Here is a 19,022-nt window from a genome sequence, read left to right as displayed (position 1 = left end):
TGAAGATTGGGAAAATAGGGCTTGACCCGGCCCAAGTTAACACAAAGCCTATGAAACTTAAATCCACGGGTCAGCCCGGTCCTTTCATCGACACGCAACTTTCTTGATTCACAATTTCGCCCCAAAAAGAAACATCAACCAGATAACGATTAATTAGCTTCACCATTTCCGCTCATTCATAATCAATTCCACAACTCCGCAGCTTATATTCTCACAGGTTTGTTTTCCCGCAAGATTTGTTTTCAATTTTACAGGTCTGTTTCGAAAATTCTTATCAATCTTACTCCTTTGGTTCGTAGGGTTTGATTGGATTGGAAATATCTGTAGCCTTCCGTTTTGTTCGATCTGCATGTAGAATGTATGAAGTTGGGGTGGTTTTCTGATAATTTAATTCGATTTTCGTTGCGGTCTGTTTGGTTGCTGAGATTTTGTTCTGGAAAATATGTGTTGCATTGGCCATTGAAGTATACCGATTCCTTTTCTTTGCTTCTTTTTAAATTTGATCTACTTAACAACCAAACAGGGGATGAAGGTCTGTTTTTCGTTTAATTAAACACCGATCAATTTAATTGATATAAAAAGAGTGGTGGGTTTGATTGGGATTCAACTTTTACAATTTTTAGTTTTTCTATTTCTCTTAAAAAAGAGGATTCTTGAAAATAATTGACCCAAATTATGAGTGTAGGCTTGAATAGTGTAACTTATTGCATAATTGTGTGTTTCTGTGTGCTGAGTGGTCTAGTGGAATTGTGGTCGGCTGGAAAAAAAAGGGTTTACAGCTTTAAATCTAGAATTTCAAATTAATTTGAGGTAATTATCAGTATAATTTTCTTTCAATGAATGATATGAAGGGTAGACTTAAGCCCTAGAAATGATCTGCACAAGGATTTAGCATAGTCAAATTGTGAATACTAGTTTAGGTATTGAGGCTCTAGCTTGTAGTTGGGTTATCAGGTTCTTCATAATGTTGCATGTTTGAGAGGCTTATGGATGTCTTTTACATCTAGCAGGCTTTGGATTGTGCGCAATATTGCAATGGAACATCTAGATAGTGGATCAGGCAGTGTCTGTCAAATAGAGTTGACCGAACCTCCAATTATATGTGGACTACCAGATCACATTGCTCTTTTTTGCCTGGCGAGAGTTCCTCGAATGTACCATACGCTTCTCAAGAGTGTTTCAAGGAGATGGAGAGACCTAGTGTGTAGTGAAGAGTGGCATTTTCACCGTCGAAAGCATAAACTTGATGAGACTTGGATTTATGCTTTGTGCCGAGACAAATGTGATCGGGTTTGCTGTTACGTGTTGGACCCCAACTCATCAAGAAGGTGTTGGAAGACCATTCAAGGGCTTCCACCTCGCATCTTGAAGAGAAAGGGTGTCAGTTTTGAAGCATTGGGAAAGAAAGTCTACTTGTTGGGTGGCTGTGGTTGGTCGGAAGATGCCACCAATGAAGTATACTGCTATGATGCTTTGACGAACATTTGGAGTGATGCTGCTCCATTGTCAACTGCAAGGTAATACTCCTCACTTCACAACAAAGTTACTTGCACGCTGGTAATTTAAGTTTTCTCTAGATTCAATTTTTTTTTGATAAGTAAGTTTTCTCTAGATTCAATTGATCCTCACTTTCATAGATAACATATTTCAATCTATGAAATCTGTATGGATTCTGTTCTTCATTGTTTGCATCCATGGCCAGCTGTAACTTGGGGTGACAGTGAGAAGTGCTTCATTTTCTTTTACTTTTGTTTTGCAAATTCACAAAATAAAGGCCTTTATTTTCTTGGATCTGCATGGGTGCAAATGGAAAGTCTGCCAGATCTTTTTTTTCTGTATTTTGGCTTTTTTGGGACAAGATTTTCCTTTCTAATAAGTCTTGTTTTAAGCATTTAAAAAAGTAGAAGGGGCCCCGGACCCCTGCAGCTAGGGGTTTGGGTTTAATAACAGTAAAGTGCAAGATTTACTTGTCAAAAAGGGGAGAGAGGGAGGGGGGCTTAAAAAGACTCTGGTAAAAAATTGGTTAAATATGGGGTTTATTTTTGTTTTACTATTGATCGTTCATTTGTAGGTTACTTAGCTATTCATGCATGCATACCGCTATCTGTTTCTTCATCACTTATTTTTTTCTTCCTCAAAGATCATTTTCTTTTTCCTGGCACTGGAAAACTGGAAATAATCTTGTAGCTCTATGTATTCAGGTGTTATTTTGCTTGTGAAGTTTTAGATGAGAAAATCTATGCCATTGGTGGGTTAGGTTCAAATTCAAGCAGTCCACATTCTTGGGACACTTATGACCCTTCCACAAACAGTTGGAAGTCTCACGCAGACCCAAACATTTTTCCTGAAATTGAAGATTCCATAGTCATGGATGGGAAGATTTATATTCGCTGTGGCACTTCTGCTGTAACTTCTCGTGTGCATTCAGTGGTTTATGAGCCATCAAGTGGTACATGGCAGCATGCAGATGCTGACATGGTGTCGGGATGGCAGGGTCCAGCAGTTGTTGTGGATGGTACTCTTTATGCATTGGATCAGAGTTCAGGAACCAGGCTGATAATGTGGCAAAAGGAAACCAGGGAGTGGGTGCCAGTCGGGAGGTTGTCTCCCTTGTTTACAAGACCACCCTGCCAGATAGTTGCTGTTGGGAAAAGAATATTTGTTGTGGGAAAGGGGCTTAGTACCGTCATGATCGACATTGGCAATGCAGGGAATATGGGAGGGGTGATGGTGAGTTCTTCTATACCTAATTTAACTTCCGATGATGATGTAATTAGCTGTAAATGTTTAGCAATTTGAGATTCTGTTTGTACAAGTGTTTAAATTGATTGTTGTTTGATACTCTGAATATACTAAATGCTTTGGGGGCCACATTGGGACACCCCTGGGAACTGAACATGATACGTTGTATCTTACTCAACATTTAACTGTATCTTGTATTTATACTTTCAAATAAATTCCTAATGTGGATGATGTTTATGTTTTGTATTCATTGTTGTGTGATACTCTTGACAGGCGTTAGAGGATGTTCCTTTTTTTCTGTTTCTTTTGTGAGTAAGATATTAAATACAAATAGGGATTGTTGTGAACTTGTGATTGCATCGTGCTGAAGGAGGTTCATTGTTTGTGAAACTAGTGGTAAAAACATGTGCATAGATAATTAAAGGCGTAAAAAATGGTTTGGATTGGTTCGATTCTGGAGAATATCAGAATCTAATCGATATTCTACCAATAAATCTAAAACTGAACCGAGTTTCATGTTGAACTGAATATATTTGGGTTAAATTTGAATTTGATTCCTCGACAGGATGTATGAAACTACTAAGATCTGATAATTGGTTGTCTCCTAAATCAAGGCCAAATCAAAGCTCATCTTAGAAAGCATCATGTAGTGGCATAAAAGCAAAGTAAAATTCACAAAACTTGGGAGCTCCAAGCAGCAAGACATGCACGGAAATGAAATTACCATCTAAACACAGTAAAAAGGACCATCCAGTGCAGTAGAATAATGGATCAGTAAGTTTATCTTGATTAAAGCTTCTACAGTGAAGTGATTTTAGAGGTTTTTTTTTTTTTTTTCCTAATCAATATGGGAGAGCGGAAATTACAACATTAGGAGAAAACAAATGAGTAGGCAACCTTAACAAAGCGAAATGCATGCTGAGAAGGTACCTAGTGTACAATGCTATTGCATTTGCGTTGTACAAAAATCAGTCCATTACGATATTATTTTTGTAGAAGCAAGCAACAAAAGAAAGAACAATAGAAAAAATATATATAGACATTCTAGAATCTAGCATCTTCTCTTCATCACTTTTAATACATCAATAATGGGTGCAAGAGGAAGAGATGCTATGCGGGTATTATCAACAAATTATGGTACAGATGAAATCAATGCCCTTTTGGAGTAATTACAGTACACGGGAAACTCTCAAATCTACTGCAGGTGAGACACCTCTTGTCGATAGAACCCTTTCCTTCGAAAAGCCGGATGTATGTCCACATTGAGCAAATAAGTTAAAACAATCATCGGAACACCCTTGTCATCCCATTCCTCAAATTAACTCATATAAAAATAAAAGCAAGCTTGATAAAATAGGTCAGCTAGTCTTTTTCCTCTTGAATGCAGGATGTATGATTCCATTGTTCGAATCCAATTTGTCAATCTTAGAAATACACTCTTTCATCCTCTTCAAGACATTAGGCATGACAGAGGCATTACTTGACATTTTATCTTTAAGTAATTGTATTTTCTTAGCCATCTCTTGATCTTCTTCTGCCTGTGGTGCCCCCTCACTAGATTTAAACTGTCCTCCTGCATCTGTACAACAGACACAAGGTCTCTGTCTCAAACTACTGCAGATAATTACAAAAAAAAAAAAAGCTACTGCAGATGCAATAACTGAACAACAAACAATAATGTGGTCACTGAAGCCTTTTTTTTTTTAATTGGTAAGTTACACACGCACCCAATGGGAATTGAACCCACAACCTTACCCTCCACCTTGTTTCAAAGGGAGAAGTATCATTTGAGCTAAGTTCACTGGCAAAGTGGTCACCTAAGCCTTGGAAGTTAAAACCATTCGGTTTGAGTTCAATCTTAGTTTCAAAAGATAGACGAAAGTTTAAGTAGGGACCATTTTAGCAGGCAAATAAAGCAAGCAAGAAATTATGTTAATCGCAAGTACTATATTTCAAGGCTAAAGGGAGAAACTGTTCTTTGGATTTTTTTTTTTTAAAAAAAAAACACTTCTTGTTCCCCCACGCTCCTCACCTGTGCCACTACCATGGTCATCTTCAACATCAATGTACTTAGAGGTGTTTCCTTTACTTGGAGCAGAGTGCTGAGCAGGGACGAGGTTTAGTAGGACAAAAGGAAGAGGCTTCCCTCCTCTCTGATGCGTGAGCTCCACTGCTATTACGATCTTCACCATCAGAACCAATGTTTCAAATTCCACTTATAATCCTCCCCACTTCACCACACAAAAAATCAATCACCACCCATACACTTCCATCATTTGATCATAAACTACTCCTTATATACAAGTATTTCTTACACTCTCCATCATTATTCTCAAATTTACAACCATAAAGACAAATCCAGAGACCTAGCATCTTCCTAAACAACAATTAACAGGTTTCATCAGATACCCTACACACATAATCCGTCCAATCACTTTTTTCCTAGAGAACAAGTCTACAAATGGATTTTTGGTGGCCAATGGCTAATTAGGCCTCTTTGTCGCAAAGAAGCGCACCAATTGGCTGTGCTAACCACTCACTCAATGACAGTTAAACATTCCCATATTCGAATATATTAGACATTAAACATTCCATAATTCAAAACCCCCAAATCCTAAAACCTTCATTCTTGAAAAAAAAATAATAATAATAATTCTTTCTTTTTTTCTTCTGCATTTTCCACCGCGCACACAAGCAACCATAATCGAACCCAAAAATAAGAAAACCAAACAAAACTCGAAACGTGACCTGTATTCGGAGCCCCTGATGGAGCGGGTCCCAAGCCGTCGGGGAGAACAGGTCTCTGAGCAGAGAGGGCGGAAGCGAGAGTGGTCCTGAGCTGATCCGGAAGCGCAGCTCTGTATTCCAGAATCTTCTGCGCCATTTCCTTAACATCCGCTTCCAGCTTCTCCACCTCCTCCTCCTCCTCTTCGGAGGTCCGAACGTCTTCGCAGGTTCCTAGGGTTTTGTTCACAGCCATCATGTTTGGATTTGGGTCCAACACAGAGAGAGCATGTGGGTGAGAGAGATTCAGGTGGCTTTTGGAGGGTAACCGAAATTTTTTTGCAAGTTTTTAGGGTTTTTCAAATTTTCAAAGCTTTGAGAGTGTGAGTGGTAAAGTGCGATCCCCTTCTGAATCGTTTTGAGTGGAAGACCCCTGTGAAGTTTGTAAAGCTTTCTATATTAAAATGGCTCTGAGGCTTGCACAACTGGTCTGGGTGGTGTAGTTGGTTATCACGCTAGTCTCACACACTAGAGGTCCCCGGTTCGAACCCGGGCTCAGACATTCCCTTCTCTTTTTAGTTTTTCCTTTTTCTCTCTCTTACTCTAGTCAAGTCTCATCATTTCTTTTATACTATCGTGTAAAAATGCCATTGTCGAATCTTGACCGTCCATTTCACTAACTGGAGATGTCCATGTCCAAGCCGGATCCTTTCTAGCTTTCACGGAGAAGACGAAGAAAGTATTCATTTCCATTTTCTCGTCTGGCTTTTCCAAAGAATATGCAAATTCAAAGACTTTCATTTCCAAATCACTCTCTCACACCACTAAATTACTCGCCCACTCCTCATATTTTCCCTTCTTTCCCTCCCACGCTCCAGTCCACTAAACTTGTGTCCCATCCAAATTCGAAATCTGGGTTTTGCAATTTAGTCAAATGGGTGTCCAAATCACCAACTGATGTGATGAACTGTTCTGGTTTGGTTGGGGTCAGATGTGGCGAAATGGCACAAGATAATGACGATGGGTTCTATATGAGGAGATGTGTGGAGCTTGCCAGGAAGGCAATTGGGTGTACCAGTCCCAATCCCATGGTGGGCTGTCTGATTGTCAAGGATGGGAAAATTGTTGGTGAAGGGTTTCACCCTAAAGCGGGGCAGCCCCATGCTGAGGTAAAACCCACGTTACTCTGTTTTAAACATAGTTATTCTGTCGCGAACTGTATGATTTTTTTTTTCCTTCTTTTTGTTTCAAATATGAATGATGAGCTTTTAGAATTTTGTTACTTCAGTTAAAAATTTTGTCGAAAACATTTGAGAAACTGTTTGTTGGGCACTTTGGAAGTGGTTTTTGGAACCAAACCCATATAGAGTTAGAAATTAGAGAGAGAATTATATTAAGTCCTGTTGATGTACAATTTTTGCATATTCAAGAGGTGAAACCTTGCAGGTGTTTGCTCTGAGAGATGCTGGGGATTTGGCTGAGAATGCAACAGCATATGTGAGCTTGGAACCGTGTAACCACTATGGGAGAACTCCCCCCTGCACTGAAGCCTTGATTAAAGCCAAAGTGAAAAAGGTAGTGATTGGAATGGTGGATCCAAATCCAATAGTGGCTTCGAAGGGGGTGGATAGACTGAGAGATGCAGGTATTGATGTGACTGTGGGCATTGAAGAAGAATTGTGCAAGACGCTTAATGAGGCCTATATCCATCGAATGCTGACTGGAAAGCCTTTTTTAACACTCAGGTAAAGTCACCACCTTTTCTGAATTATAGAAAAAAAAAAATTATTTGATCATGAAAAAGTAGTTATCAATCTTCATAAATGCTCTTTCTTTTTGGGTTTTTGTAAATTCTTCAATTGGTATGGTTAAAAATGTTGCTCATGGGTATTTATATTTCAAATTTACTTGGCAATTTTCAGTTTCAACTTTTATTATGAGCAAATATAAACAGAAATGTATTCCATTTTAAGGACTCTTTGTGACCTGCAGATACTCTCTCTCAGTTAATGGCAACGTTTTAGATCAGCTTGGTGAAGGAGTGACAGAGCCCGGTGGATACTACTCACAGTTGTTACAGGAATATGATGCTGTTATACTTTCTCCCACCTTATTTATTGATAAGTTCTCCATTCTGACATCCCAAGAACCTGGAGCCAAGCAACCTGTTCGGATTATAACAGCAAGAACTCCTAATCCTCCCATCAAAATCCCAGGTCTAACTACTGAAGAAACTGCTAAAGTTATAATCTTCACAGACAAAGAGATGGATGTAGAGCATGAAACAGCTCAACAGGGAATTGAAATGGTGGTTTTGGATCGGATAAATCTGAAGGCAATTTTGGAATACTGTGCGCGCCAAGGGTTTTGCAGTGTTTTGCTGGATTTGAGGGGGAACTTTGGAGATCTTAAAGAGCTTCTCCAAGAGGGTATTGAGCAAAATCTGTTGCAAAAAATTGTGATGGAAGTTTTGCCGCTTTGGGATGGTAGTAATAGTGAGAATTTACGAGTGGCAATGCAGAGTCTGGATAAAAGACTAGAAGTGAAGAATTTACGACATAGAATCTCAGATAACAATGTGTTGCTCGAGGGCTATCTTTAATGTAAGTGATTGAAATTTTTTGGAGACACAACGAATGAACTACAATAGTTAAGTGTTTGGGTTTGTCTATTGTTTTTGGCCATCATGGCAGTTACGCCAGGGATTCTATCTTCTATAGGCTGAGAGAAGGAATCAATCCAGCTTATTTAGCTTTCACGCCTCTCTCGTTTTCTTTATTTACAAATAAAAAGGTAGCACAGTCCCCTACTCCCCTGAACTCGACATATTTTTCTCATTTGCAGCCCTTCGTGTAGTCTTTCCTTGCATTTGTTTTTAGCCTAAAAGTGTTGTATCTTGTATGCAAAGTTTGAAGAAGTATTCTATCAAATGATAACACACAGATATGTCCTGATTATTCTCATTTGAATGTAAATTGTGCGCCGCACAAAATGACAACTTGTAGATAACTATCATTTCCACATGCATCCGGTAGATCTTGAACATCTAACTTCACTCTCCACTCTTAGAAGCGGAAATAACTTGGAAGGGATTTGATTTGTGGTTTTGGTCCAAATGAATTAGATATTTCGATTGCATGTGCAAAGAATTTGCAGTGTTTTGTTGCATTAGAGAAGCTTTGCGATTTGGAAAAGCTTTTAAAGAGGTCGTGCATAAGAATCTGTTGTTGAAAATTGAGGGGGAAACTTTATGAGGAATATGCTGGTGTTAGAAATGGCCAGTGAAATTAAACAGTACGGGAACGACTACGAGCGAACAGCTTATATCCCAAGATCCTTGATCAGAGCATTCCATCTGCAGATTTCTTTAATGAAAGTGATTGAAATATTCAAGAGACAGATGAATATGCTACAATTTATTGTCAATCGGTCTAGTGGCAATCTCATGAAGGATTCTGTTTCACCACATGCTGACTGAAGGGAACTAGATGAGACAATTGAGCCGTCATTCCGCTTTCCTTCGTTTAGGAAGGAAAGTGGCGATTTTTCCCTACCTTCAAAGATGAAGAAGAAGATAAAAATTATGTATGCTGAACATGACTCTATTATATACATATACACAATACAACACAAATTTCTTGGGAGTAATTGAATAGACCATTTCATATCCACATATGTTGATGCTAAAGCTCCACTACAGAAGATGCGGATAACTAGCCACCAGCTCTACAAACAGGGAAGCATATAGACGACCTGCCTCGTATCCTAAATTGTGAAAATATGAGCTTTCCATCCACCTAAGAATTAGGCCGGCCATTTGGTGAGTGCTCCTTAGAGTGGCTCCTTAGTTTTGCAGCCAACCGAGCTTGAATTATTTTGTCAGTTGCAATTGCCTCCTGAATGTTGTTGTAAACCTGCTTGCATAGCTCATCGAGTGCAAGCACTGGAAATGGCTCCTCGATAAGAACACCAACCTACAGAAACCCAACATAATTCAATCACACATGGCAAAAAGTTGAAAAATATTATCAAATGGCAATAAACTACTTTAGCGCACACATTCAATCACGGATTCGGATTTCCTCAAATTTTTTAAAATATGAAATTCTTATATTTTAAAATTTTGCCTCAGTAACATATAAACCTCTGTATTTATTTAGACCGTTATATGTAATGAATTACTCAAATTTTAAAATATGAGAATCTTATATTTTAGAAAATCTGAGGGGATCTCAATCCTTCAATCACATTCACACACATAATATGTAGATAGCAGAGATACATACTTCTTCTATGCAGAATAAAGAAGCAGCACTAATGAACGTAGCCGGAATAACAATCCAATGGCAATCATCCCAAAGTATGATAGGAAGAGTGAGATGCCAGAGGACCAGAAACCTTGAGGTCAATCGCGTGTAGGAGAGGGGGATGGGGTTACCCATAAGTTGTTCGCAAACTCCAATTCCTTCATGGAAACAAGAGATCTTTGACTCCTGCATCACATTTAAGAAACGACATCAATGAAAAAAATTTCAGAAAGCATACAAGATTTTATCCATCATTTCAGTGTCAACATTTCAATTTGTACATTAATTACTTGTAGACGTTTTTCAAAAATATTACTGCCATTAAAGAAAACAAATAGACTGCACATCAAGAATCAAAAGTCTTACCAATTCTACATCTGATTACCCCTAAATTAATTTCATTTGCATGACTGTGTAACCATTATCCATCATCTTGGAATGAAATAAAATACCCAAACCAAAAAAATAAAGCAGAAAACACTCTGGGTCACTTTTGGAAACTTTACTAGTTAGAATGGAAGACTTAATTAACCAAAGAAGGGAGCAATTACCAACATATTTCTCCTTGATTCCTCCACCTTTAGCAACTGGAGGCTCTGCGAGATGAACTCGATAATGCAACTGGGCGGATGCTTCGAATTGAGCACTATTGCTAGATCATCTACTTCAAGAAAACCTTGGAGGTCTTGCGTAACATCTGACCCATAAAGAACATGACACTGCAAATTTAAACTATTCAAATCAGTAAGTTGTGTCACCAGGCTAATCCTAACCCAATCACATTCTCTAAATCACAAAAGAGAATTAAAGTTAAAAACAATGAGCTTTTCTCCAGCATACCATACTGTTACACCAGCCCATTAATTGCTTTGTGGTACAAAAATATCAATTCCAAAATTTTGTACACCTTCTGATTGAACACAAATTGAACATATTATATTACTTCTTATCCTCACTAACTGAAAAAAGCAAGCAGAATTTGGTAACACCAACAAGAAATTAAACATAAAAGCTAGAACCAGCCAACCTTAAGTGCAACCGGAAATGCCATAATATACTGCAAAAGTGCCTTCTTGAGCAGTGCGTTTTTACCCGAAGCCTCAACCCCAGCAAGCACCTGCCTCGCCAAATCATTGGTCCCAGCAATAACCTTGGTCCATGCCTTCCTCCCCTCCTCGAACCTCGAGTACGAGGCCTCAGTCCGGAACACCAGCAAGAGCGCCAGCGCCGGCGCCGTCAGCTGGTACGGCAAAGATGGGCCCCTCAACACCGGGAAAAACCCCGGCAACCAGTCCGCAGACACCGCGTAATTATAGCCCGTGATGATAGCCGCGAAGGAGGTGAAGGTGATAACCGGCGGCACCAGCGATAGGATCACCCGCGACGACAGGCTCGACATGAAGTGGCGCCAGTGGCGGAGCGAGCTCCTGTGCTGAACCCATTTCTCGTGGTCGTAGAGGGTCCGCTTCTGTCGCATTCCACGCTCTTTTATGTGGTCGGCCCAATCGGGTATCGTGCAGAGGATCGAGATTAGGGCTTGAGTGCGATCGGAGGGTGGGGAGGAGTGGGCTTTGAAGGAGAGCGTGGTTTTGGGTTTGGCGGGAAGGGTCAGTGGGTGTAATTTGAGGAAAGTTTTGGGAGTGAAGTTGGAGGAGAGAGGGATTTTGGAGGTGGGTTTGATGGGGTTTGCGGGTTGTGTCATTGGTGGGAGTTAGGGTTTGGAGGGAGAGGGAGAGGGAGAGGGCAGGAGAGGGCATGTTAGGGTTTCTGAGAGTGGAGGATGGGTTAGTTAGAAACGGTTGTTTTGTGAAGGAGGTTTTTACACGTTCAAATTTTTTTGTTGGATAAAATAATGGGAGAAATTTTAGGTTTACAGGTGGCTGAGTGGATTTGCTGTGACGGCCAAACTTGCACTGTGGATTTGAACCACTGCCTGGCGTGGCCGCGTGGGACCGACTCACTCTCTTATTATACTTGACTTGATGTACTGAATAGGCTTCCTTGCAAAAAAAAATTAAATAAATTTTTTAAAAAAGAAGAAGAAGAAGAAGAAGAAGAAGAAAATGAAAAGGAAGGAATTGGGTTTCTTAATGAGAACAGGAAACATCGTAAAGTTGGCTCTTAACTATCCGAATTTCACAGTGAATTGATGGTCGAAGCTTAATCTCATTCTCCTCTTCCTAGTTTACGGAAGTTGAACTTCTCTGCTCATAATATAACAAAATGGGTATACTATTAATCTTTTTTGGGGCTGCATTCTCACATCTTTCCCTTCTCTTCTATCCCTGAATTTGGCTTGACTGTGAGAAAATGATCCCCTCCCCCCTTAAATGTTCTCCATTCTTTAAAAACAAAAACAAAAAAACATGGACACAGTGGCATACCAATGGCTTTGTTTGTTAAAGCTTTTCCTTTCTCACTTTTGTTTTTATTTTATTTTCATAACAAATCAAAAATATTAACCAACTTAAAACACAAAATAATCACAAAACACTCAAATGGTACAACATTCTGGCAGTGAATCAGGGAGTTTGATCATACGAGCTTTTGTCACCGCTCTATATCTTCACATGCTTTTCTACGATTGAGCTATAAAAGTGAGTCTGGATGCCTCACAGATTTCATCCAAGCACGCTTGGAGAACAGCATAAGGAAAAACTTTGTACAAAATATACATGACGTTCAATCCATAGCATGTATTTTTTCCAGCAAGAGGTCCAAATATACGAGATATCCTTGAAACAATACAAATTACGTGTCAAAAGAACTGGGTCTCGTATTACACCCTTCAAATATTCAACAAAACCTTAAACCCATGATGTCCTATACAATGTGTGCTGCCCATCAACTAAAGATGATCCTTTGCACTATTGGAACCCAACTTCCGCATCGACTCTCTTGAGGTTATTTCTTTGATCCAAATACAAACTCTTTGACAGAATTTTGCGCTGATAGTATCGCCTTCTTAATCTGCCATTGCAAATTTGTGTCATCACAAACTCCAAAAGAATACCAATTTTTAACATGTATGCGGATGAGTTAAATGGAACTACAATTAAGTACAAGGAAAACAGTTTCTTATCTACAATAAAAAGATAGTGAAGTAAATTATCTTTTATCAGTTAAGGATTGCCTGAGCAATATGGCTTTCCAATGTACATGAACTATTACTTTTCGAGTAACACCAGGTAAACCTTCTGACCTGCGCTTTTGTTCATGCTTGGGTGATCATCTTTCAAATGTTAATCATGCATCAATCTGAACATTCTTGACAAATGAAAATCCATTGCAACTTCATTTATAGTTCTTATCAATAATGCAATAGTCAAAAGGAAATTTCACAGGAAACTGACAAAATAATTAAATGTTTGTGTGTGTGTGTGAGAGAGAGAGAGAGAGAGACAAGTATATCAGTTCAATATATATATACATATATACACATCTCTGTGTGTGTGCGTGGAATACACAAATTAAAAGCAACTGAGATTTAGACAAAACAACTTCAAGTGATTTCATAAATTTTTAAACCCCAAGCACATCTACTATATTATGAGAAAGTTGATCCTACAGCTACCCCTAGCGGCTAGCGGTATTTCACAACCCCAATGTCAAAAATCTCCATACAAGAAGAAAAATCTAATTTAATATTGGAAACTGGAAGTACCACGGTTTTCTATTATAAATTAAAATGGTCACATTGATGTTCAAGTAAGTATATATATTTGTGGTATACAAGTGTACTTTTAGAGTTACATTTCCAGGACAAATTCTTAAAATTTTCTCTACCTATCCATTTTTTACCTTTCTTCCAGTCAGAATAACACGTTTAGCATATCATTAGAGCATTCTAGCAGTTCCCATAGCTTTTTTCCCTTACAGCTTCTTAAAATTACACCCTAAAACTTTCTGTCTAACTGTATCAAGCTTCTGGCACCTGTTATGCTTGTGAACAAAATTCTATTCCATACCCTTATTGCTAGAGGCGACCACAACAGGGTGAGCAAAAAGATTGCATCGAATACATTTGCCACTTCCAAAGAGGAACTAAGATGAAACCTTGATTGACCTTGTTATTCTGGTCAACTGAGGATCATTCTGAGATGCCATGTAATCCTGACTTTCAGTCTCTTGAGTAGCATTTCTTATTAGCCAGGATGAGACTTTGCAATGCATTCTCCACTGTATACAAGGAGTAACAAGAGAAAAGGACCCAAAAAAAAAAAAAAAAAATCAAATGCTGCTTTTTCATTCATATACAAAATTTCTTAATAAAATTCCATCTCCAATGTGATTTGTGTGACAATTAGACAAACACACAGCACCACAATCTGGGTTTGCCAGTTCTTTGAATTTATTCCATTGAACATAAATCCTTAAGCTGATCCAATGTTGCATCTTAGTATAGTACAAGTCACTTGATGATTCCCTCTAAACATCAAACCCAAGAAATTATGTTTTTACATTATATTCTAAAATTCTTACACCTCAAACAGATTAGTTCATACTACAAACAAAAAAGAGACTGATCGATCAGTTCTTAATAAATAAATAAAAAAAGTTCAATTCCTAATATTTCTAGCCGACCACACAACCTTGTAAGATCCTCACCCCACCTGGATCTTTGCTGGACAGAGGCAAATCGTTCATAAAACTTTCTGCCATCTCATCCCTTATATGGACGAATCCATTCTACTTCCACATAATTTTTGTCTTGCCACTTGTTCCTCTTAGCATTCAGTTATTCTCATTCTCCAACTCAATCTATCTTAGGCGCCAATTGCACGACGCCTAATGTCATCTACTGTAATCAAAGTATTCACATTAAGATGAAATTCACGATTATCTTATTAACTAAATTGGGCAAAAGGGAAAAATCTTTCTTTTTTTTTTTTGTAAGTAAGGGGAAGAATCTTAATCAGCAAAATTTACACCAAAACAAGCAACATTGTCCAAACCCACTATTCAAAAATACCCCCAAATTTGTGAACTACAATAGCAGATCCTGGCTCAAAATATGACACTTTTCAAGAAACAATCCAACCCAAAGCGAAAATGTCTGCAAGTTGCAACTGAGAAATGAAGATGATATCAGAGAAGACCATCTAGGACATACAGAGACAAAAAAGAATTACAGAAAACCCATATTATAAACTTCAAAACTAAACCATCAAAAACTTATGATACATTTGAATGCTAATTACACATGTACAACATCAAAATCCCCAAATTTTTTTATAAGATTGTTCCCATTTCCTTTTCCTACCACTTCTTGGCAAGCAAATAGACCCTCAGAATCTTAAAAAATAAATAAATAACTTTTATAAAAAGGAAAAACATACAGGATCGAGAACGTTGGGTTCAGGGCCATAGTCAGCGGTTAGGAGAAAATAGGAAGCAGTGACAGTGGCCACCATGGTTGTCCTCCTCACCAGCTTCTCAGTCTGTGGGTTCATCATGCTTCTTCTACTTCAACTTTGCACATCAAAGACGCGTTTACACGTACAAGAGAGGCCACAGAGAGAGAGAGAGAGAGAGAGAGAGAGAGAGAGGGGGGTTGTAGATGAGAAAGCACTAGACGGGTTTGGAAGTTTGGATTTGAAATATCAAAAACTACCCCCATGGTTTTTTTTTTTTTTTTTTTTTTTTTTAAATGTCCGTACAAGAAGAAAAAGTGGATTCGAACTAGTGACATCTGTTTCATTAGGCGTGATTTCAGCCGATTGAGTTACCTCTTGGAGACACCCCAATGGTTATTAGTGCCATAGTAGTATACAATCAAGCCGGTTATAATCGCCCCGCAACTGCTCGCTGATAACCGTTTTAGTAGGCAGTTATAAAAAATTGTTAACCGCCTAGGGCGATGAAATTAGCGGTTTTAAGGGTAGAGAAAACCAGTTATAAACTGCTAACTGCATACCCTTATATATAATATATATTTTATATTAAAAATATAACATTAAACGACGCCATTTTGGTTTTAAACATTAAAACAATGTTATTTTAAATACGAGTTAGGATATGGTTTCATCATATTCATTATTTTTTGGAACACTTTGACTCAAAACTATTTAAAATAGGCACAAAAATACCCTAAACACCTCAAAAAGCTCATATATATATATATATATATAATAAAAAATAAAATAAAAAATGTTATAAAATAACTTGCTATTAAGCTTAAACATAGTAATATATCGCCAACCAATCGGATAAATAACCCATCCATTCCAAATGGAAATGTTTTTGTTAATAACCACTAACTATAACCGCTTATACACCCATAATTAATGGTTAAATAAATAAACCTTAACTACCAGCAACTTTATAAAAAATCCCATCAAACTCTAATTTTTTTTTTTTACAAATAAACCACTTTGATAGGATTAGCCTTTAAGACTTTAAGTTGGATGGAAAAGTTGTCACAAACCTTTAACAAGACCACTTTTTTGTTTTTCTTCCTATAATACTCTATTAAGAAATAATAAAAAAGAAGCCACCCAAAGGATGTAGTTGCATCCATTTGCAATTAACTTTATTTAGTAAGGAAAAAAAAAAAAAAAAATCAAGCACCCTTAACTCCTATCCAATTTTTTTACAAAAACCTTCAAACCCTCAAGAGAGGGTGGTTCGATCTTTAGCCTTTTTGAACATATATGAGGACAATCAAAGTACTACATGGCCCTTAGGGTGGCTAGATCACCTCCCATTTGGCCAAACTCTAGAGGGAGTGGCTAAAACCACTCTTATATATTTTGATATGGTCAAACCATCTCTATTGAACATAGGAGGTGGTTCGCCCACCCCAAAATGCCCAAACAAAAGTGGCCAGAACCACCCCCTCAATTTTTTTTTAAAATTTTTTTTATGTGGTTCGGCCACTTTTAGGTCAGTAAAAAGGAGTGGTCGAACTACTTACATAATCCTAGAGATTGTTTGGTCACCCCCATCTAGCCAAAATGAAGTGACTAGATCAACCCCTTTATTTTTTATTTTTTATTTTTTATTGTAAGTAACAGGTGTGGTTATCTAATTAGTGACATAACACATTAACAAATTATATTTAAATCTTTGACATAAGTTGGAGTCGAGGACTTATCTGTTTCTTTTTTGCTTACCATGAGAAGTTCTTAACAATTTCTCTAACATAGAATGCTAATTATAAAAATGAGTGAAACTACATAGATTTATGGTGCGTTTGGAATTGCGATTTGACAAGAATAATGGGGAAAATGCATTTTACCCCCCTGAAGTTTCAGGGGTTTTGCAATTTTAACCCCGAAGTTCAAAAAGTGGCAATTTACCCCCCTGAAGTTTCAAAATTTGACAATTTAAACCTTCCGTTTGTTTTTTCCGTTTAAATGGACGGAACTCGGCGCACGTGCTCCTCACGTGACTTTTTCACTCAAAACCTTCCAATTTAGCCCTCAGTAATATTACATGATGAACCCAACCCCTTTTCAACCCCACCCACACACTTTGCTCGACATTCCCTCCAAACAAACCCACACACCCCCACGGAAGCACGACAAGGTGAAGAAGAAAGTTCCAAAGGCGTGGTCCCCTCGTGTATTGAAGCAGCAAATCGCGTGGTCTCATTTCGTTTCTACCCCACCTACACGACACATCACGACAACACCCAGGCGACAATTTCGGTGAAGTTGTTCGTGGTCCCCCGTTCGTGGTCCCTTGTTCGTGGTCCCATTGCGTGGAGAAAGGGGACAGCAGAAAGCAAACAACTTGTTCCCATAAATTTCGGTTGCTATCTAGGTATGCCCCAATTTTACAACTAATTATCAACCATCTACTTTAGGGTTTTTTGTAAAATTGGGAGTTTTGGGGGTTTAGGGTTTAGGGTGTTGAATTGTTTAGGGGTTATAATGCCCGAATATTGTGAATTGTTGGATATTTTGGGTTCATCATTTTTTGTCGGTATGCCCCAATTTAGCAAGTAATTTGGACCATGTACTAGAGTTTTTTTGTTTATTTGGGGTTTTGGGGCAATATTGGTTTTGGGGTTATTGTGAATTGTTGGATATTTTGGGTTCATCATTTTTTGTCGGTATGCCCCAATTTAGCAAGTAATTTGGACCATGTACTAGGGTTTTTTGTTTATTTGGGGTTTTGGGGCAATATTGGTTTTGGGGTTATTGTGAATTGTTGACTATTTTGGGTTCATCATTTTTTGTCGGTATGCCTCAATTTTGCAATTAATTTTGGACCATGTACTAGGGTTTTTTGTTTATTTGGGGTTTTGGTGCAATATTGGTTTTGGGGTTATTGTGAATTGTTGGATATTTTGGGTTCATCATTTTTTGTCGGTATGCCCCAATTTTGCAATTAATTTTGGACCATCTTCTAGGGGTTTTTGGGGGGAATTTTTTTTAGGGTTTAGGGGGGAATTTTTTTTAGGGTTTAGGCTTCTTCCAATTGAGTTACAATTTTGAACCCCCTATTTCTGAAAATTGCAATGGGAAATGTCAATTCTATGTTGTGAATCAAACTTTATTTGGATGAGATGCACACACACACACACACACATATATATATATATATATATACTTGGAAGTTGGATGAGGGACAAATGTAAGCAACCACATATTGATTTTGGTTGGAATTTAAAGTAAAAACAGTATTGGTGTTTGGCTATACATATCTCTCTGTTTTTATAATGAAGCTACAATGTTGAAAGACTTGAACATATGACTTACAAATCATCATCATATGCTCCATCTCCTTGTTACACTTGTGATTATATTCACTTAAAGTTGGATTTTTTTCTACTTCTTCCAATTGAGTCACAATTTTTGAACCCCCATTTCTGAAAATTTCAATGGGAAATGTCAATTCTATGTTGTGAATCAAACTTTATTTGGATGAGATGCACACACACACACACACACACACACACACATAAAATATGTACCAGATAAACTGAGGGCCACATAGTAGTATAATTCACGTTTGTTGCTGGCATGCACCCACTATATATAATTTATTTATTTCGGTATTTCTTTTGTTTCCTTTAAATGCCGAGTTGGGATTGTTGGCTTTTGGATGGAATTAACCATGTCAATTTCTATTGCATCGCCTATATGTGACATGTTATTGAGTTTGAAATTAATTTCAAATTATTAGTTTAGGATGGCCAATTGAATCAAATTATTCACTAAAAATGTTTATTTCACTTTGTAGGATGGCCAATTCAAGGTTATTGTTTGAGGTCCACCATGGTGGTAGATTCAACAGGAC

General features: G+C 37.9%; 4 protein-coding genes, 1 long non-coding RNA gene and 1 other non-coding gene across 7 annotated transcripts; 3 read left to right on the top strand and 3 right to left on the bottom strand.

Annotated features, from left to right (window-relative positions):
• The first annotated feature begins 99 nt into the window (after positions 1-99).
• LOC132186253 (F-box/kelch-repeat protein SKIP4) lies at positions 100-2,979 on the top strand. Its single transcript, XM_059600131.1, has 3 exons — positions 100-217; positions 1,011-1,517; positions 2,202-2,979. The coding sequence occupies exons 2-3, from the start codon at positions 1,036-1,038 to the stop codon at positions 2,797-2,799; spliced, it is 1,080 nt and encodes a 359-aa protein (XP_059456114.1). The 5' UTR covers positions 100-217; positions 1,011-1,035; the 3' UTR covers positions 2,800-2,979.
• Positions 2,980-3,750: 771 nt separating this feature from the next.
• LOC132187352 (uncharacterized) lies at positions 3,751-5,862 on the bottom strand. 2 transcript variants are annotated; one of them, XM_059601641.1, is made up of 2 exons: positions 5,491-5,862; positions 3,751-4,321 (listed from the first exon to the last, which is right to left on the bottom strand). In XM_059601641.1, the coding sequence occupies exons 1-2, from the start codon at positions 5,723-5,725 to the stop codon at positions 4,101-4,103; spliced, it is 456 nt and encodes a 151-aa protein (XP_059457624.1). In that variant the 5' UTR covers positions 5,726-5,862; the 3' UTR covers positions 3,751-4,100. The 2 variants fall into 2 exon arrangements, with proteins under 2 accessions (XP_059457624.1, XP_059457625.1); XM_059601642.1 differs by lacking the exon at positions 5,491-5,862 and adding an exon at positions 4,775-5,479.
• A 92-nt stretch (positions 5,863-5,954) lies between these two features.
• On the top strand, positions 5,955-6,028 carry TRNAV-CAC (transfer RNA valine (anticodon CAC)). The gene has a single exon. It is a non-coding gene; the product is annotated as a tRNA-Val (tRNA).
• Positions 6,029-6,106: 78 nt separating this feature from the next.
• LOC132187156 (riboflavin biosynthesis protein PYRD, chloroplastic) lies at positions 6,107-8,429 on the top strand. The gene is made up of 3 exons (XM_059601358.1): positions 6,107-6,635; positions 6,913-7,211; positions 7,459-8,429. Exons 1-3 carry the CDS (start codon positions 6,246-6,248, stop codon positions 8,066-8,068), a joined length of 1,299 nt encoding a protein of 432 aa, XP_059457341.1. The 5' UTR covers positions 6,107-6,245; the 3' UTR covers positions 8,069-8,429.
• Positions 8,430-8,852: 423 nt separating this feature from the next.
• Positions 8,853-11,670, bottom strand: LOC132186817 (voltage-dependent chloride channel 1, chloroplastic-like). Its single transcript, XM_059600894.1, has 4 exons — positions 10,801-11,670; positions 10,325-10,492; positions 9,753-9,959; positions 8,853-9,440 (listed from the first exon to the last, which is right to left on the bottom strand). The coding sequence occupies exons 1-4, from the start codon at positions 11,473-11,475 to the stop codon at positions 9,264-9,266; spliced, it is 1,227 nt and encodes a 408-aa protein (XP_059456877.1). The 5' UTR covers positions 11,476-11,670; the 3' UTR covers positions 8,853-9,263.
• Positions 11,671-12,449: 779 nt separating this feature from the next.
• On the bottom strand, positions 12,450-15,200 carry LOC132187292 (uncharacterized). The gene is made up of 3 exons (XR_009440812.1): positions 15,113-15,200; positions 12,976-13,031; positions 12,450-12,743 (listed from the first exon to the last, which is right to left on the bottom strand). It is a non-coding gene; the product is annotated as an uncharacterized LOC132187292 (long non-coding RNA).
• Positions 15,201-19,022: the final 3,822 nt, after the last annotated feature.

Source organism: Corylus avellana, chromosome ca7 (assembly GCF_901000735.1).
Source record: "Corylus avellana chromosome ca7, CavTom2PMs-1.0".
Lineage (NCBI taxonomy): Eukaryota > Viridiplantae > Streptophyta > Magnoliopsida > Fagales > Betulaceae > Corylus > Corylus avellana.
Note: the sequence above shows the minus strand (reverse complement) of the source record. Positions and strands in the feature narration are given on the sequence as shown.